Consider the following 20,397-nt stretch of genomic DNA (forward strand, 5'->3'; position numbering starts at 1 on the left):
CCAAATCCCACTAAACCGGGTAATATGAACGATCCCGAGGCCTAAAATTGAGTTCCCATGATAAAAACACCCATTTGGCCTCAAAACCCCTTATGAGTCGTGGCCCCCAGCCAAAACAAAAACACCAGGGGAAAGCGCCGCAGCGCCCCTTACCCAGCGCCATGGCCCCCAGCACACACAAAACTTCACCTCCTTCAGCATCGAGCTTGGGCCGCGACCCCCACCTGGGAACCAGCCATAACTCAATTTTTCCACATTCTAAACCTTCTAAAAACATACCTAAACATATCCAAATCCAAAAATCAAAGTTCCCAAACATCCCTATGATCCAAAATCATCAAATCCCGAGGTTCAAAATAATCAAAAACTCATCGACACACAAAATCCAATTCAAAGTTTAGAAACTCTAAAACTCAAGACTTAAAGCTTGGATTACCTTTGATTGGGTTATTTCTCGCTAAATCCTTCAGTCAAGAAGCTTCTAATCTTTCTTAGGATCGCTATGCCTCGATCCTCGCTTGATTCCGACTCCTAGAACTCAAGATTTCTTCAAAATTGCCACGAACGGTAAAAGAACTAACGGAAGAGAGAAAAAGGTGATTTAACGTAAAGTTCTTTCTGACAGACTACTTCAGGCTTAAGTAACCTCAAATAAAACCTAATGCTCGGGGTCCCGAAAACACCCTCAGGGACAAAATAGTCAAAACTCCCAGAATTTCCTCCTGATCTCAATAACTCCCAATATATCATCAAATAAACATTCTCATTATCTAATATCCCAATAATTGACCCCGTTATGACAAACACAGCTAATTTGCAATCTAAGACCGTCTCATGCCGAATAGCTCGAATATTTCCCCAAAATAATGAGATCTCATCCATAAATCACAATATGCACCAAAATACACAAATATGCCCTCAACAGACCAAATTACCATATAATGAAATGTGGACCCACATGCATGCATTTAACATCATATTATAATATAATTCACATAAACATGCATATAATCATTTAGTGGCATAATAAAACAATTATGGCCCTCCCAGCCTACTAATCCATCCATTAAACCGCATTAGGGATTTTGGGACATTACAACTATCCCCTCCTTACAGAAATTTCATCCTCGAAATTTACTTGAACAGCTCGGGATACTGACTCTGCGTATCTGACTCCAACTCCCAGTTCGCTTCCTCGACCTTGCTGTTCCTCCACAATACCTTAACCAAAGGTATCGTCTTATTCCTGAGGACCTTGTCATTTCTGTCAAGTATCTGGACTGGCTGCTCTTCAAATGAGAGATCTGCCTCAAGCTCCAGATCTTCATAGCTCAAAACATGAGTCACATCAGATACATACCTCCGAAGAGCTGAAATATGAAACACATTATGCACTGCGGACAATGCCGGAGGTAAGGCCAACCTGTAAGCCACCTGACCAATCCTCTCCAGGATCTCAAATGGACCTACAAATCTAGGGCTCAACTTACCCTTCTTCCCAAACCTTCTCACCCATTCCCATGGCGATACCCTAAGGAAGACATAGTCTCCCACTTGGAACTCCACCTTCCTGCGCTTGGGATCTACATAGCTCTTCTGTCTACTCTGAGAAGCGAACATCTGAACTCTAATCTTCTCAATGGCCTCACTGGTCCTCTGAACTGCCTCAGGACCCAAGTATCTCCTTTCACCTGTCTCATCCCAATGAATGGGAGATATGCACTTCCTACCATACAACATCTCATAAGGTGCAACTCCAACGGTAGACTGACAACTGTTGTTGTAGGAAAATTCTATCAAAGGTAGATACTTACTCCAAGATCCACCAAAGTCCAGCACACATGCCCACAACATGTCTTCCAATATCTGGATCGTCCTCTCATATTGCTCATCTGTCTAGGGATGATAAGCAGTACTGAACTTCAACTGTGTTCCCATGGCCTTCTGTAAACTCCCCCAGAACTTGGAAGTAAAAGTGGGGTCCCGATCTGACACAATCGACCTCGGTGCTCCATGGAGGCGCACGATCTCTCTCACATAGAGATCTGCATACTGATCAACTGTATATGTAGTCCTCGCTGGCAAAAAGTGAGATGACTTGGTGTAGCGATCCACTATCACCCAAATAGAATCATGCTGACCAACAGTCCTGGGTAAGCCCACCATGAAATCCATCGTGATGTCCTCCCACTTCCACTCTGGGATATCCAGAGACTGCAATAACCCTGCCGGCCTCTGATGCTCAGCCTTGACCTGTTGACATGTCAAGCACTTAGCCACATACTCTACTACATCTCTCTTCATCCCCGGCCACCAATACAATGATCTCACATCCTGATACATCTTCATGGTGCCTGGATGCAAAGAGTAAGGTGTAGTATGAGATTCATCCAGAATCTCTATCCTCATAGCAGTGTCTAACAGAACACATATCCGCCCCTTGTATCTCAATAAGCCCATCTCAGACACTGTATAATCTCTGGATACTCCAGCCAAAACATCCTTTCTGATCTTGATTAGTTGTGGATCACCCAACTGACCCTCCTTAATTCTCTCCAACAGCGTAAACTGTAGCGTAATATTGGCCAACTGGCCTACCAGCAACTCTATACCAGCTCTAGTCATATCATCAGCTAACTCTCTAGTTATCAACCTTGCACTATAAATCTACCCCAGACCCTTCCGGCTTAAAGCATCAACTACCACGTTGGATTTTCCTGGATGATACAAAATCTCACAGTCATAATCTTTTACTAACTCCAGCCAACGCCTTTGTCTCATATTCAAATCTTTCTGTGTGAATAAGTATTTCAGGCTCTTGTGGTCTGTATAAATCTCACACTTCTCCCCATAAAGATAATGCCTCCATATCTTTAAAGCAAAAACCACAGCCGCCAACTCTAAATCATGAGTGGGATATCTCTTTTCATACTCCTTCAGCTGACATGAAGCATAAGCAATTACCTTCCGTGACTGCATCAGAACACAGCCCAAACCCTGATGAGAAGCATCGCAATAAATCACATACTTCTCCTGATCTGTTGGAAGACTCAAAACTGGAGCTGTAATCAATCTCTGCTTCAGTTCCTAGAAGATGTTCTCACATTTGTCTGACCACACAAATTTCTGATTCTTGCGTGTCAGCTCAGTCAATGCAGTAGCAATCTTCAAGAACCCTTCCACGAAACGCCTATAATAACCTGCCAATCCAAGGAAACTTCTAACCTCAGAAGCATTCTTTGGCCTTGGCCAATCTCTGACTGCCTCAAACTTCTAATCCCCTTCTTACTGACAATGTGCTCGAGAAAGGATACTTGAGATAACCAGAACTCACATTTCTTGAATTTTGCAAACAGTCTGTGTTCCCTCAGTCTCTGTAGAACCAACCTCAAATGCTGCTCATGCTCTGACTCAAATTGAGAATAAACCAGAATATCATCGATGAAGGCGATCACAAACTGGTCCAGATAATCTTTGAACACTCTGCTCATCATATCCATAAAAGCAGCATGGGCATTAGTCAATCCAAAAGACATGACTAAGAACTCATAATGCACATACCTGGTACGAAAAGCAGTCTTCAGTATATCTCCCTCCTTGACCCTCAACTAATGATAACCAAAACGAAGGTCGATCTTTGATAATACCTTATTACCTTGCAACTGATCAAACAGATCATCTATCCTTGGCAAAGGATACTTATTCTTGATTGTTAGCTTATCCAGTTCTCTATAATCAATACACATCCTCAGATAACCATCCTTCTTCTTTACAAACACTGGCACCCCAAGGTGAGAAACTAGGTCTGATAAAACCCGAATCCAACAGTTCTTGCAACTGTACATTTAATTATTTCAACTCAGCAAGGGCCATTCTGTAAGGTGCTCTAGACACTAGCTCTATACCTGGTGCCAGTTCTATCACGAACTCTATTTGTCTGTGTGGTGGCAACCCTGGAAAATCTTCTGGAAATACATCCAGGAATTCATAGACTAATATGGTCTCTTCTGGTCTCACTGGCATGACCTGAGTGGTGTCAACCACACTGGCTAAGAACCCAATGCAACCTCCTTGCAGAAGATCTCTACCCTTCAAAATAGAAATCAGAGGTATACGAGGTCCATGCACAGTACCAACAAATACAAAATGATCCTCACCTTCAGGCTCAAAGGTGACCATCTTCCTTCTACAATCAATGGTTGCCTCATACTTCACCAACCAATCCATACCCAGTATCATGTCAAAGTCAGTCATAACTAACTCTATCAAGTCCACTGACAACTCACTGCCCTCCACTGTCACTGGCAAAGATCTGACCCATCTCCTGGATACTACTAATTCCCCAGTGGGTAACAAGGTTTACCCCACAGCATAAAAATCACAAGGTTTACATAGTCTATCAATAATTCTACTAGCAATTATGGTTGTAACAATGGATAATTAATAATGTATCTATATTACTTATAGATCGTTCTATGAAATTAAGAGTGCAATTCCAAGTCTTTAGTGGAGTTACGAGGAATTAATAAGTTATTAAATTTATTTGTTAGATTTATGATAACTTATTGGAGCTTGATTCCATAGGCCTATGGTCCCCACTGTACCTTGGATAAAATCATCTAGATAGTTTCAATTAATTGATTTAATTCAATTAGAATTATCAAAGTTGACCAGGTCTATTTTGGATAGTTTCACAGAGTTATACAATTTAGAGAAGAAAAGAGAAATTATGGCAGATTTATTAATTAAGATAAATTTGTATCTGAATTAATAAATAAGTTTAAATCAACGTTCAAATTATAAATAATTAATTTGATAAAGGATTTAAATAATTATTTAATTAATTAAATCAATATAAAATAATACATGCCTTGATTTTAAGTCCAACAGACTTATAATTAAATGAGAAATTTCACTGGCCTAAAGCCCATGATAATTTCGACCTAGGGCTGTTAATTGACTATTGTTTTATTGATTTTTTAATAAAATAAATGACCTAATTGAGTCTATAAAAGGAATGTTAAGTGAGAGTTGAAAACATAAGTTGAAACACAAGTTTCTGATAGGTTTTAGATTCTCTTTAAACATAAGTCATTTTCTAAGCCTTATTTTTCTTTTTCTCTTCTTCTCTTTGTATCTATCTCATGTATTGAGAATTTCCCACTATAGTCTAGGTGATTCCAATGATACTTTGGAAGACTGTGAAGAAAATTGAAGATCGGTTCAGTTTCTTGGTAATACTCTACGACAGAAAGGATACAAATGTTAGAGAAACTGAAGGAAAGACTCTATTATCCCGCTGCGTATAATGTAAGTATTCTTATCATTATTTATCTTTGAATTCAATTTTAGAAACATGTTCTAGGTTGTCTCATATTAACTTGTTTAATATTAGATCTACATGAAAATAAATAAAGATCCTATATAAGTTTTCCCAACATCCATTTGCTCAAATCCTACCTCTTCGAGCGCTATCTTCACACCAAAACCAGTAGCTCACTTCTTTTGGTGTTTGACCAGTTTTTACAATAGCTGTTGAGGTACAAACTATGGTCTTGCACACATCCATAAAATCATCTGGACCAAGAAAGGTTCAAATCGGCTTACCAAGTCCAAATGGACATTCTGTCATGGTTTGCTCCATTGGGAACATGGAAAAAGGTCTTATCGGCTAAATCGAAAAAGGTCCATAATGACAGGCCTACTTTCATCTACCCACCAGACCCAAATGTTGCCAGCCTAATGAACTGTTATTAGGGCTGGCAATTTTCGATACGACACGGTGACACGACTCGAAAACGACACGAAATAAATGAGTTTGGGTAACACACGTTTATTAAACGTGTCATTTTCGGGTCAACCCGCTTAACCTGAAAATGACACGCTTAAGACACGTTTAAGATTATATAACATTTTAATTTATTTATATTATGTTAATCGTGTCAATTTCGTGTCGTGCCAATTTCGTGTCGTGTCATTACATGTTTAATTGTGTATTAATTGTGTCAGTTTTAGATTTGTGTCAAATGACAAATTTATTAAACGTGTTATCGTGTCGACACGTGTGACCCGCTAAGATAATCGTGTCGTGTACGGGTTTGGATTTCTGACACGAATAATAAACGTGTCGTGTACGGGTTTACTCTAATCGTGTCGTGTCATAATCGTGTCGACACGATTATGACACGATAACACGAATTGCCACCCCTAACTGTTATACTGTTCTATTTCTTTGTCTTAATGCCAAACTTGATACAAAACAAAATATAGTTATCAATCCAACATTCGAAGTCTGCATGTCAAAAGAAGAGCCACTATGCGGTCTTGGGGGCCAATAATACATGGACATCCAAAAAAGTGAGTTTGAGAAAAATCATAATATACCTCATGAGTTATGGCCCAAGCCAAAAGAAGACGCTCCTTGGGAAACGTTCCCTTCTGACTATACTTGCAAGATAACAAGGGCTCTTGAAGCCTTCTACATTGCAAAAAATGAAACAAATCAGACCGCCACACTAAAAGAAACTTTAGAGAGAAAAAATCAGTCACTATACAAATTGACTGACACTAAAGGGGTAATTTTGCGAAAAAATAATTACTTTGAAGATTCTCAAGACCCACATGCCGACACTCCAGATATGCAAGATCCTTATTTCTTCCAGTACATAGGAAAATAATGGGATATGAAATATACAAACTGCGACACTTGTCCTCCAGCTGGCAGTGATCAAGATGAAGAAGAACCGACAGGATAGAACCCACTTCACGAGGATCCAACATATGATTCTGACTACGAGGTCAACCATGAAACAATTTTTAAATAAATATAATGTCTTTTAGCCTTTGGCTTTAGTCAGGAAATCTTATCCCTTATCTTGTATGTTTTACTTTATGCTATAAGTTATAACACTATTGATGTATTAAGTGTTCAAAGTGTTCCTGCTATAAGTTGAATATCACATTGTTATATTATAATACTAGATACAAGTACTGTGTAATGCACATTTGCTTGATTTTATTTATAGAATGCATTAATTATTTTATTAAATTTGTATCATTGTCATATAAATTTCAAATAAATAAAAAATATCATATATAAAAGAATGATATAAACATATTAAATAAAAAATTAAACCAAAACATTGTTTATAATTTTTGTAAATATATCTATATATAATATGATAATTTTTTCAATCATAAATGATAATTTCTTAATAAAAATTCATATTATATATTATATATTATTATAAAGATATTTTATAATATTTAAATTTATATTAATATAAGTTAAATATATAGTTTTGTATTATATATTATTATAAAAATGATATTTTATAACATTTAAATTTAAATTTATATTAATATAATTAATATCTATGTAATTATAATAATGATATTTTATAATATTTGAATTTATATTAATATAATTAATAAATATTTATTTTTAGTTAGTGTAAAAGTATATTCCATTAAATATTTAAAATATTTCATTATAATTACAAACGGTTAAAACAAAAAAAATTTATTATCTACATATTTTTTATATAAAAAAGATATAAATATAATGTATATGTAATCATGTGCTAAAATAAAATAAAACATAAAAAATAGCAATAAAAATTTATTAAAAAAATGAAATATAATAATATTATAAAATATAAATAAAAATCATTTATTAGTTATATAACTATATAAATATATATAGATATATAAAAAGAGAAAAAAAAAAAAGAGCCTAAGAAAAAGAATATAAAAAATTAATATTATATATTTACGTGGATGAATAGTGAGTTATAAATTATAAATAAAAGTAAACTTATTTAAAGGATAAAACATTCATTGGTGAGACTCATTTTAATACATTGTGATATAATTTTACCTATTTAGTTAATTTTTTATATTATTACAATATTTAAAAATATTTTTAAATTTTAATTTTCTATTTTATAGATACATGTTAATGGTCTTTTTTCGTCGTGTGTTGTCCTTTAATACCATTTTTCACATGCACTTGTCGTTTTACATATCTAATTCAGTACCGTGCACTCATCATTTTATGTAGTTATAAGTCTCCATTGCCTCTTGGATGATAAACGCCTTTACCATGCATAATTTACGATATTTTTTCTCCTTTCATTTTCTTTTTAGCGAATTTTATAAAACATTTCAATTATACCATTGTACTGAAAGATGCACAAATAATCAAACTCCAGTTTTCTCTTTCCTTCCTTTAATCCGAAGTATAATAAAATTCTTACTAAACTAACAACTTTAAGCTTGTACTTTTAGTATTAAAAAAAAATGATAAATCGTGCAATGGGGTTCTTCATGTTATTAAATGTCGAAGGCCTTCAATTACTGAAATATAAGAACACATGAAGAACATTCATTGATCGACCAACAAACTGTATACCGTAACTGCAGTACATTTTAACTCAACCCCATCACATACCGTAGTAGTCTTAGTAAGATTTTTATAATCTGATGCCCTTTGCAACAAAACAATAGAGAAAAATAGCATAAAATGAACAAAGCAAAGATCACTTTCATTTTAGAGAGGTGCAAGCTGCAAGCTAAGCTACCGGCACAACAGGCTTTTTGGCCTGTCAAACAAAAGTAAGGTGCCAGAAAGCAGAGAAGAAAGAAACCAAGCATCTGAGAACTATACAACCATAGCTGTATTATGTACCTCTTGTGTTCCCATGGGAATATTCCCTATTTAATATACTTCTTACCTACAAAGCCAACATGCCAAGTTAAAACCATTGCCACTGCTTTTGACTGTTAAATCAGGAGACAACCTGGGAGTCTGCAGACTCAGATGAACCTTCAGCTGAACCTGATATGTTCTTCAGTTTCAACGATGCAAAGTGAGCTGATGACCCAGGTTCAGAAACATCACCAATATCCAAGGTATCCGGAAGACTCTCAGAAGACTCGACCGTATGGAACTAAAAAAACAGAAAAACATTTTGCCTCTCAAGAAATGGCTAAAATATAATATATGAATTAATTTGGAACTGATCATAGTGTTACAAAGTCGTGATTTCAGGATAATCATAAACCATAATATTTACTGAGCACTTTCTTAAAACCTATCCAAATTTTGATGTTACTACCCGGGGTAACAAAGAAACTGACTTTAAAATAATAATAAATAAATAAAAGAAGACAGAGAGAGAAGGAAAAAAATCCAGACAAGCAATGTGCCTCGAGCATAATTTGCATGTGCTAGGACATTAGATGCTCAACGTCCCATTAGGATAAAGTTGTCTATCAAAATTTATAAACCATTTATAACAGTGGCAAGCTAATAGCAAATTCCTTCAGAAGTTTAGAGCATAACACAACCCAGAACTTCAAATTCACTCACTGTATTAACCTACACAATTATCACCCTTATAAAAAAACCTTCTAATAAAATGGTAAAAATATGTTCTAAGCCTTTTAATTGGTAAAAACAAGTTATAAGCCTTAAAATAGGGGAAATTGTGTTCTACGCCTTCTAACAAGACAAAAACAACTTATTTCAAACTTTCTGCAGCAATAGGTTAGGATCATATAGAACTAAGAAAATGAATTGCTCACAATCAAAGGTCAAACGGAAAGATTAATTAGAAATTGTAATGACAAAGTCAAAGATAAGGCTCAAGCATATAGACAATTAACAGCTCAGCCAGGCCAAATCATTGTCTGTACATATGATAATCGAAAATAAATCAATAATTGAGCATAGCTCCTATTAAAAAAAAATAACCATGATTTAACAGCTATTCAATTATGAGTAGTTTAAAGATGGGAAAACAAACACTTTCTAGTTAATTATCTTAAGTATTAAACAACTAGAAAAGTAAAGAAGAGTATTTACCTCAAGTTGGTTCAGCATGTCAACAGTGGCTTCTAAGTCACCCTTGTTTGCCAAATAAACACCAGCAAGTGACTGCTCAGACAAACCAGGAAATGTCATCTGAAGAAAATCCAAATCAATATCGAACTCTTCATCCAAAATCTGTTTTTCTAATCCTACATTCACATTCTGCGATGATCCACCAAAAGAACTGTGGAGAGGCTGGTTCCTCACAGAGAAAACATCTTGACTAAATTGTTCTGCAGGAACATGAAAACTTCCTTCAAAAGAAGCATTGTGGTAGTGCTGGTTCGGGGACATTAGAGCAGGTTCCAACTCTCTCTTCGAGAGTGGAATGTAAGCCGCTGCATATGGATTCAAAGTAGAGACTCCAGGCTTCATACCTTCAATTGATCAAACAATCAGCCACCTGTTCTTCAGACAGCAAAACCAGCTATTAGCAGATGCAACACGTGATAACATAGTCATTAACAAACAACAATTCCGAATCATAAAGAAGGTAACACTCCACAGAAGAAATATATATTATATATAGGATAAACCAAATGATCAAAATAAATAAATAATCTTATTTTGAGCATAAACTGATCCGATAATAAGTAATTAGAATATGTGAAACAAACATCTAACTATTCATTATGATCTTGATCTTCGATGAAGACGAAGATCTACCCAGCCATAGGAATCTGAAATCACCATTTCACCGAAGACCCAATTCATAACCATAAAAGCAGATCAATAATCTGAGATCACTAACATATAAATCAAAATCAAATTCTAAACCAATCGCTCAAGCAAAAAATCTTGCAGAAGAAAGAACCCTAAAATCGAAAATCGCTATAAAAACTCACAAATATAGTGCCACACTTCCAATAATTAATAAGATCACGAATTCTTGTACATAACAAGTTCAATTCAAAACAAAACTTACGATCAAAATTCAATTATATAATAATATAAACAATCAAATCAAACCCAGTTCGATGATCAACTTAAAAATTGTGAAATGAAACCGGGAAACTCACCAGGGGAGAAAAGCGATCCAAGATCCCGAAAGAGAAGTTGATATCCAAAGTGGTTTGAGAAATTTCAATGGAATCGCGCAAAAAGCGATAGGTTTAAATTGGGGATTTTTTTGTTTGGGGAGTTGTTCTTGATTGATTGATTGTTTTTAAAGCTAAAAAAATAATAAAGTGTGTTGCTTGCATGACAACACGGTCGTTTCACTGGGTTTGCGATACTGCATAAGGCGCTGTTTGGTTAGTGGGTTATATTACCCGCGTCACCCACCAGTATACTATTTTTTTTATGTACAACATAGTAAATAATAACAATTGCTATTATTATATTTTGTACTTTGGATTTATGATATCTTACTACAATCCTAACCAATGAGCTAAAATATTTAATAAAAATTGCTAAATAGTTTTTTAATGAGTAATATAAAATTATATATTTTCTTTTAAATAAATAATATTTTTCTATATGTAGTGAAACACTATTCATCAAACTATAAATATTTTTTTTATTTTTTTATAAATTTTTGTATATATATGAGTATGATACTATTATATTTAATTATTTTATTTCTTAAAATGAATAAAATATTTTTTAAAAATATAATATTTAAATGATGTAGATAAAAAATAGAGAAGCTGATGTATGGTATAATGTAAAAGTTTGAGTTAAATTATAAAAAAAATATGTTTTGGTGGTGTATTTTGTAATACATTTTCTCTATAATATTTAGCTAAAACTCACAAAACATCTTCTAGCTCATTTATACATATATTTATAATAGCTATGCACAAACTCTAATTAATTCATATCTATATTTACATATCTTTTATATAATATTTTAATATTATTATTTTTCTTTATAAGCTTTCTCTCTTCCATTTAGTATATATATTTATTATTTCTTTTTTCTTTTTCAATTATTTTGTTTTACTTTAATTAATAAAATATGTTTAAAGATATAATATTTAAATAATGTAGAGAAATATATAGAAAAACTGATATATGGTATAATATAAAACTTAGAAGTAAAATAAAAAATGTGTGTTTTAAGAATGTATTTTAAAAGATAAAGTAGAATATACATTGGGAGTGCTCTTCGTAGTAATTTGGACTTTTAAGAATAATAAATTTATTTCATAATTTTTTTAATAAATTTAGAGAAATTCGTAGCAAAATTACTCAAGGATTTTGGTTTGTTACAATTAACTATCTAATTTTATTTTTACATCAACTAAAACACAACTTTCATAGCTACCCATCCTTAACATTGTTAACTTTTGCTAACATGAAAGAAAAATTTACCACGAAACTACCTAAATTTTTTTGGTTTGTTATAAATAGCAACCCAACTTTTTTTTTTATGGCATAACTATCCAAGGTCATTAAAACACAATTTTTATAGCTACCCACTCTTAATACGTTAATTTTTCCTGACATAGCACTATAAATGTATAGGTATCACATGTTTATTGGTTTATGTCATAATTATTTATAAAAATTAATTTAAAATACAAAAATATTTTTCTAAAAAAATAATAATGTAATAAAAACCAAACCTAAAACTTAACTAATTAAAAAGAAATAAACTAGAATAAAATAAAGGGCTTGGGTTTAGTTTAGTTTTGTTTTAATATTTAATATTAATTAAAATATTTCTTTTTAAATTTTAAGTTTACTTTTTATCAAGTTATTATTTTCTAAATATTTTTTTTGTTTTAAAGTGATTTTCTATTAATTTTTAAAAATAATTATGACATTAACCAATAAAAATAAACATGAGACACTTGTACATTTATAGTGTCACGTCAACAAAAGTTGATAATATTAAGGGAGGGTAGCCACAAAAAATGTGTTTTAAGTAGTTTTGTCGAAAAAAAAAATTGGGTAGTTAATTGTAACAAATTAAAAACTTTAAGTTGTGTTAAGGATAAGTACATATTTTAGCAACTTTATGTAATTGTGTTGTAAAAAAACAAATATTGAGTAATTAATTGTAACAAACCAAATACCTTTAAGTAATTTCGCCACAATAAATTCAAACCACGAGATTCGTTAATCCCAATAGCCATAATCCTTCTTACATGCTTCAAAATATAATTAATTTTTTTATATATATATATATATAAAAAAGTAATGTATCTATTCCGTGTAGTTATTAAAAGGGGACTAATACATATTTCATTTCTACAACAAATATATTATATTTAATGATTTTTTTAACTAATAATGTTCTTTTAAGGAATAATTAGTAATATTTTTAATAATTATAATATAATTTTTAAAAATTAAAAATTATAATGCTAATATATAACAAATTTTAAAGGGCAAAATAATACATAAAAAATTCAAGGACAATTAATTTAAACCCATGTTAGAAGCCCACCAAAAAATGTGTCCATGTTATGATTAGACTATTTATTATAATATTTCTCATGTAGATTGCATATATAATACATAAGATTAAGTGTTTTACTTGGTGCAATTTCGGCTAAAGTAATGACTTGAACAAAACCAGAATCCATTTTATGTTATTGACCTGAAAATAGTATGGTAGTTCTACGATCTTATCTAAAACGATAATAAAAGATTTGATACAGAACATTCTGCATCACAGGAAGAGAGTTCACCATTCTGCAAGACCCCATGAAGAACATGAAACCTGGCCAAAAAAAACCCCACTAATTACAAGTACCAGAAAAGTGATGGGCCAATTACAAAGAATGAACAGAGTGAATACACACAGAAAAATTTATGAAGAGTCATTTGGGGCCAAATCTTAAAGGCAAAATCTCCAAGACTAGGGTTTAAACTTTAAACAAATGCAGCAGCTTCAAACTCTATCTATGCTCAAAGCTGTTGGCTAATAATATACATTGAAGAAACAATCCATCACCTCCAACTCAACCCCCCAAAGCGCGCTTTAGTCCTGCTCGTTGATCAGGTGTCAGCTTTGTCGGAAACTTAATCTCAAATTTGATCCTCAAATCGCCTCTGTTACCAGGCTCTTTCGCAATTGGCATACCTTCCTTAGAGACAACAAGCTCATAGCCAGGGCTCACAATGTCTGTCACTGGGATTGATAGGCTGCGATGATCAAGTGTGGTGAGATTTAGAGTAGTTCCACCCAATGCCTCAGCTAAGGACACTTTTTGGTTCACAATAAGGTCATTGCCATCTCTGCTGTATAACTCATGGGGCTTCTCATCAATTACAAACACAAGGTCCGCTGGAAGTTGGTTTGGCTGTTCATTCCCTTTATCTGGGAAAGTAATCTTGGTTCCCTTCTTCCATCCGGGCTTCACATCTATGGTCAATATTTCTGACTCTGGCACTTGCCGCCTGAAAAATCCAATGCAGTTAAAATTCAATGTCCAAACATCTAATCTAATAAGCTAACACTATCTTCTTCATCTATAGCCAAGAAGCTAAAAAACATGATGAGCTTAGCCAATAGAGTCAATAGAGTCTAAACCTTGAACATGACTAATGTTTTCGATATGGCTCTTAGCTAGATGGGATTTACGCAAGTCATTCAAAAATATTGTTAAAAAGATTTTACCAAAGGAGTCATTTAGATAAATACATACCCATTGGCACCAGCCACAGTTCTTGAGATCTTCATTTTCCTTGTTGAGCCAGAGTATAGTTCTTCAAGGCTGCAAGGCAATTTGCTCTCCACAGGTGGTGGTTTCTTTGGAGTGAAACCCTCACTGTATGATCGGAAAATATTTTCACCACCACCGAATCCACCAAAGTTTCCTCCTCCTCCCCCATCTGACTGAAACCTCATAGATCTCCCTGGTCCGGATGAACCAAAACTAAAAGGACTACTTCCAAAGAACTCAGCAAAGATGTCCTCTGCGTTCCTCGGATTAAACCCATTTGAGCATCCCCCATTTCCAAATGGAGATCCACAAGTTCCTGGGGGTGGCATGTCTTTTAACCCTTCTTCACCATATTGATCATAAATCTGCCTCTTCTGAGGGTCACTCAATACCTGAATTCATCAGAATTACACTTTTCATTCCTAAACACAAGGCTAAACGAAATTGAATTTTATTGCACACATATAGTATATAATGTAATCTCATACATATAGAAGTCACAAGGTGGAAACATGAGAAAAGATGAAACTCAACCTAATCATAAACCTGTTTACATCACCCCAATTCTATCTAAGGAGAAATACCACCATGAAAATCCAATTAACAGAAAAATCCCAACCCCATTAGCAAAACATATCTTACAGAACTAAAGCCATAAAAATTACCCTCCTATCAAACTTAAACATTAAAGAAGAGTACGGAAAGAAGAACAGTAGCCCAACTTGCCTTATATCCCAATTATTATTTGCAAGAATACAACAACATTAGAAAGAAAAAAGAAAAAAAAAAACCATGAAGTTTAAACATAAGGAATCATGAAAAATGATCTCATATCCCAATAGCAAACAATTCATTCCAAGAATAATAATAATAATAAAAAAAAGCCCATGAATCAATATGACCCCAACAAGCTTAAACATCAAAAGAATGAAAGAAAAGAACTTGCCTCATAGGCCTCAGAGATCTGCTTAAATGTAGCTTCGGCTTCTTTTTTGTTATTACGGTTCTTGTCAGGGTGCCATTTCATGGCCAATCTCCTGTATGCTTTCTTCAAATCATCATCGGTGGCGTTCCTATTCACCTTCAATATGTTATAGTAATCAACACCCATATTTTATTTAATCTTTTCTTTCCGTGAAAATTGATCCAAAGATCAGGATCAGATCCAAAACTATCAAATTAGACCCTTTTCATGAACACCCAGATCATCATTCTCCACAACACCCTCAGAGAGAGACGACTTGGTGAAGAAGAAGGCTGCATGAAATTTTGTCAAAACGACGAAAAATGAATGAATGGGAAAGATATAAAACGATGGGTGTTCGTGTTCAGTCTTTCCTCGTTTTGTTGTGAAGCACGAAGACAAAATCTGAATCTACGGTGTCTATGGTTGTTGAGAGATTTTTCCTTTTCACTATTCTTAGAATTTTTTTCCCTTCAATCTTCTAATTTTTACAAAACCGCGTTGTATGTTTCATTCATTAATATTAATTTTTACCACCAATTAATACTAATGATTTTTTAATGCTTATTAGCCAAAACAATTTATTTTGTAAAAAAAAAAGTCAAAACAATTTAACTCCTTATTTTTCATTATTATTATTTTGAAAAAATCACACTTTTATTTTTTTTTAATTTTTTTTTTTTGAAATAAAAAATCACACTTTTATTAGGTGCTCTAAAATGTAATCCTCTATCATAAGTGCTCTAAAATCACACTTTATAACTGTTTGAACTTTTTGTATTCGACATTAAAAGTTATTCATACCCACCATATAATGAGATGTGCTCTAAAATGTAATACTCTATCATAGAACTTCCCTAAAAAAAACTCATAATTTAATTTTAACAACCAATCAAAATATAACCTTAAAAAAATTAATATTTTGTAAAAACATACATAATTTTAATATTCTTAATATTTTTTGGTGTAGATAAAATAAATAGATTTTTGTAAAAAAACAAATAGATAGTAAAAGCATTATTGGGTGGTGTTACCGTCGTCACGGTTGAATTGAGTTTGAGTCTCTTCTACAATTTTCTCAAACAAGCATCGTCTTTTTACAGTAGCGTCAGGTGAAGCTCATTCACCACCCTCGAAAGGCTTTCCCTACCTCTAAACAATACGATACTGCGCTTGTTTTCTTCCCTTTCCCTTTTACAATCTCAAAGCGATCTGGGTTACTTCCTATTCTTCAATCCATATCAAAGTTCAAACGAACTCAGAGCACGGATATTTACGCAATTTGCATTCAACTTCGCATTTCAAACAATAATCTCAATTCTCATCTGGGTTAGTCTTTTTTCAACTTAGATCCAAATCCTTAACGATCGTGTTTTGATTTTGGGTCTCAGGGATATGAGCAGTGGTGGAGAATTCCAACTTGTTTCGAACTCCGTCTGGAGTTTCTTCTTTGGGTATTGAAGCATTAGATTTTCGGGAGATGCTTACGGGTTTGACTTTTGAAAAGATCGTGGCTTCAATCCCCATAAGGGTTTGAAAATTAGGTTTTTTGATTGGTTTGGTGGGATATTGTTGATTTTAGGGAATTTGAATTAGGTTATTGCAGACATGTTCTATGGTGCCGTGGTATGGGACCCTTGGCTGATTGTTGCACAAATTTTTTGCATTCAATGCGTATATTATCTCACTCTTGGGCTATTCTTGTCCATTCTTGTTGGAAATCGGGTTTCCCGGATGAGTTTGGTCTATTTCTTTGACTATGCTACTCTAACTGCTTCCACCGTAACTGGGTGGTGTGTCATTGCTTCTTTTCTGCTTAGTGCACTTGCCAGGTGAGAATTATGTTCTACTTAATCCATCAAATTGTTTGTTTTGTTTATCAATTACTTCATATATATCTATTAGTCTTGTACTCTTGTTTTATGGTTTGGAGTTACAAGGCATAGGAAATGTATGGGCTTGGCATTGTACAAACAGGAATATTTAGCAGTCATGAGGGTTATAGGTGTTGAGTGGTTGCTATAGTTGGCTCCAATAAGGTCTGATGTTCGATTTCTCAGGGAATCTGCCTTGTAATTTGATAGAGCTTCATATCTCTAAAAACTGTAAGTGTTGAAAGGAGAGGATCAAATTAAGAAGAAATGATTATTTGGCATTGGAACTTTCAACTTTGTGATGATTAACTTTTAACCAAGCTCTAGATTTTGTAGATGAATATGCAATTTAAACAGTTGATATCATAGTTGTGTCATTTCGTCCACTCTGAAGTAGATTAGAAACTCCGTTGGCTGCTCACTCTTATTAACATTGGCGTCCTGTTTATTTGTACAGTGCTGGATATCTTGTTTTTGTGGTTGAGAGGGCAAAGAAATGCTTGGACTTTTCGGTTACTCTCTTCATTATCCATCTATTTATCTGCATGCTATATGGGGGATGGCCTTCCTCAGTAACATGGTGGATAGTGAATGGTACTGGAATTGCATTTATGGCTCTACTAGGAGAATATCTCTGCATTAGACGTGAATTGCGGGAAATTCCAATAACACGATTACGTACAAGTATGAACCTTTCTTTTTTTATTGGTTATACTAAACTAGGTAGATGTTGCTTATATTTCGTAATGACTGTCTAGATTAATTTTGAGTATTTTCGTAAAGATTTTGTTTGGAAAGCTTTTTCATTGATGTGACAATCTATCTATTAGGTTGCTAGACACTTAAAAGTCAATTTATGTATCTATATTGTGTTCACGTTCAATAATTCTCAGGCTGATTGAAAGGCTGCTGATTTGCAGTTAAACTTCAGCTGATTAAAACAGGAGAATATGTCTGTTTCACTGACATGCATGTAGCGATTTTATTCAGTAGCTTGATAATGTTGGAACACTGGGAGTTAGTAATTGGAAAGTTAATTATTTGAAGATTTTATGCTTTATTTACTACCTTTCCAATCCATGAGTTATATATATGGGTAATCTTAATCTCATTCTCGGTTCCTGCCATTTTATTTTGGCATACTTGGACATCTATTTTTCTGTATGTGTAGTAGCAGCTTGAACGTCATAGGAGTCACCATTTCAAAGAGTCCAAGCTGCTTTCCATTTTGTTAAAGTGAACTAGCTCATGTTTTTCTATGGTAGCAAGCTAGTAGCGTCTTGTGGTTTTTTTAGATATAATGAACTTTATCTTAAGGGTAGTACAAGTCATAACTCATCTTCTTTGTAAATCCTTTTTCCTGCTTTTAAATTTAAAAAAAAAAAGGCTCACAACTTAGCTTGAAGGACTTCTATTTGCTGATATGCAAAGAAAGAAAGAAATAATTTTTTAGATGTCTTCATTTCATTTTAGAATTCTTAGAAGATCAACTGACAGTGACTAGGTTTGACATTACTTGAATGGATTTGGAATGTTGGATACAATGTCTATATATAATGACTACGTTGACATTAATTGCGGTTGACTCTCTATATATAATGTCTTTTTTTTCTTTTTCTTTTTTACCCGGTCAGGGCTCGTTCACAGTTTATATGATTGCTTTCTTTCCCCATTTAGCAATATTTACCATTATAATCTGTAACTCCTTTTCTCAATGCAGGTGTTTGACTTGGGCAGGCTTGAACCAATTTCTTGTGGGTTTTTTTTGTTGCCTTTTCTTCATTATTTCCGAAGAGCTTCTTGAAAAGGCTCATTATAGTAGATTTAATCTGTGAAGTGAAAGAGACAGGGTCCCTATTCCATTTGTCTCGCTGGTGAAATAACAAAGGACCACAATTATAAAAGCTGCTTTAAGGCTTTCACATTAGTTAGGTATGCATTTTGTTAGGATACTCGTAATGTACAATTATAGGTGAATTTTTTTTTTTCAATGAAGCAATGCTTTGTTATACTTATTTTCCTCCATGTCTTTCCATTTTGACTATTAATTTCTTCTCTTTAATTGTCATTTATTGGGGCCATGTGTAATTAATTCATATAAATACTTTCGTTGCTTTTGTCATTTTCCAGGATTATTATGAGTAAACTTGGGATTGTTGAGCGCATTTATATCAAAATTTTACCAAAAAAATAAAATAACAATCTTAATCTTCATTTTTTTTCTTTCTAATGACATAATTGCTAAAATATTAAAAGTTCAAGGACTTAATTGCTAATGTTGAAATTATAAGGATTAAATTGTAATAAGTAGTAAATTTCAAGGGTGGGTTGATAGATTTAATTGTGAAAGGGGAAAAAAATTGATGCACAAGCACTTGAAAATTACCACCATTATTTGCTAATATTTTATGTCTCCTAAAAATTGTATGTTGGATCACTTTATCGTGTGTATGTGGTAGGTAGTTTTTTTTACAACACAATCCTTATATAGATATACGAGGTATTTTTACTTCAATTTTATTTATTTATTTTATGATAGTATTCAATGTAGTTGTAGGGAATTTTTAGAAAGTTTTCAAAAAAATTTCAAATAATATATATTGCTGAAAATAAACTTCCAACAACTCGTTGCACACGCACTTGATTTTTTATTATATCCTTGTAATGAAAAAAAAAACTGGTGTTAAAACATGAAAAAAAAATTAGAGTGAAAATGTCCTCACGTGCCCATATAAACATTGTGTTGTACCAATAAACTTCCTGAATTTATATATTATTACTAGCAGAATGTCAAAGAGAAAGTGAGAAAAAGAATTTTGCAGCCATTCCTACTTGAGAAAATTCAGTTCAAATGTGTAAATGCTAGTGTGGAGTCTTTTGGGTGGTTACATGGTGAAATCTTTGCTGTAAAGATGTAGGTATGTCATCTATTAATAGTGAAAGTAGTTTCTGCATTGGACGTTTGAGAGCCTAATTAAACACACCAATTGACAAGTGTTTGGTAAAAACTAAATTAACTTGTTGATAATATGAATAAGATCTACACCAAAAATATGAAATTGATTT

At 33.3% G+C, this 20,397-nt stretch overlaps 3 protein-coding genes across 4 annotated transcripts; 1 reads left to right on the forward strand and 2 right to left on the reverse strand.

Moving 5' to 3' along the window:
• Positions 1 to 8,364: 8,364 nt before the first annotated feature.
• On the reverse strand, positions 8,365 to 11,104 carry LOC133795973 (polyadenylate-binding protein-interacting protein 5-like). 2 transcript variants are annotated; one of them, XM_062233456.1, is made up of 3 exons: positions 10,894 to 11,104; positions 9,869 to 10,277; positions 8,365 to 8,951 (listed from the first exon to the last, which is right to left on the reverse strand). In XM_062233456.1, the coding sequence occupies exons 2-3, from the start codon at positions 10,247 to 10,249 to the stop codon at positions 8,790 to 8,792; spliced, it is 543 nt and encodes a 180-aa protein (XP_062089440.1). In that variant the 5' UTR covers positions 10,250 to 10,277; positions 10,894 to 11,104; the 3' UTR covers positions 8,365 to 8,789. The 2 variants fall into 2 exon arrangements, with proteins under 2 accessions (XP_062089440.1, XP_062089441.1); XM_062233457.1 differs by having other exon boundaries at positions 9,869 to 10,282; positions 10,894 to 11,101.
• Positions 11,105 to 13,396: 2,292 nt separating this feature from the next.
• Positions 13,397 to 15,936, reverse strand: LOC133795974 (uncharacterized). Its single transcript, XM_062233458.1, has 3 exons — positions 15,440 to 15,936; positions 14,476 to 14,885; positions 13,397 to 14,227 (listed from the first exon to the last, which is right to left on the reverse strand). The coding sequence occupies exons 1-3, from the start codon at positions 15,602 to 15,604 to the stop codon at positions 13,789 to 13,791; spliced, it is 1,014 nt and encodes a 337-aa protein (XP_062089442.1). The 5' UTR covers positions 15,605 to 15,936; the 3' UTR covers positions 13,397 to 13,788.
• A 546-nt stretch (positions 15,937 to 16,482) lies between these two features.
• On the forward strand, positions 16,483 to 19,453 carry LOC133796060 (uncharacterized). Its single transcript, XM_062233540.1, has 3 exons — positions 16,483 to 17,289; positions 17,789 to 18,015; positions 19,052 to 19,453. Exons 1-3 carry the CDS (start codon positions 17,066 to 17,068, stop codon positions 19,057 to 19,059), a joined length of 459 nt encoding a protein of 152 aa, XP_062089524.1. The 5' UTR covers positions 16,483 to 17,065; the 3' UTR covers positions 19,060 to 19,453.
• The last annotated feature ends 944 nt before the right edge of the window (positions 19,454 to 20,397 follow it).

The sequence above is a fragment of the Humulus lupulus genome, chromosome 8, assembly GCF_963169125.1.
Source record: "Humulus lupulus chromosome 8, drHumLupu1.1, whole genome shotgun sequence".
NCBI lineage: Eukaryota > Viridiplantae > Streptophyta > Magnoliopsida > Rosales > Cannabaceae > Humulus > Humulus lupulus.

Bases quoted from the DNA above. Each gene is read 5' to 3' on its own strand.
- LOC133795974 (XM_062233458.1), bottom strand. From the start codon at position 15,604: ATGGGTGTTGATTACTATAACATATTGAAGGTGAATAGGAACGCCACC. The intron at 14,886-15,439 runs GCAAGTTCTTTT...TGATGAATTCAG, and splicing joins AGATCTCTGAGGCCTATGAG to GTATTGAGTGACCCTCAGAA. The intron at 14,228-14,475 runs GTATGTATTTAT...TGGATTTTTCAG, and splicing joins ACTGTGGCTGGTGCCAATGG to GCGGCAAGTGCCAGAGTCAG.
- LOC133796060 (XM_062233540.1), top strand. From the start codon at position 17,066: ATGTTCTATGGTGCCGTGGTATGGGACCCTTGGCTGATTGTTGCACAA. The intron at 17,290-17,788 runs GTGAGAATTATG...TTATTTGTACAG, and splicing joins CTGCTTAGTGCACTTGCCAG to TGCTGGATATCTTGTTTTTG.
- LOC133795973 (XM_062233456.1), bottom strand. From the start codon at position 10,249: ATGAAGCCTGGAGTCTCTACTTTGAATCCATATGCAGCGGCTTACATT. The intron at 8,952-9,868 runs GTAAATACTCTT...CTGTTTTTTTAG, and splicing joins ACATGCTGAACCAACTTGAG to TTCCATACGGTCGAGTCTTC.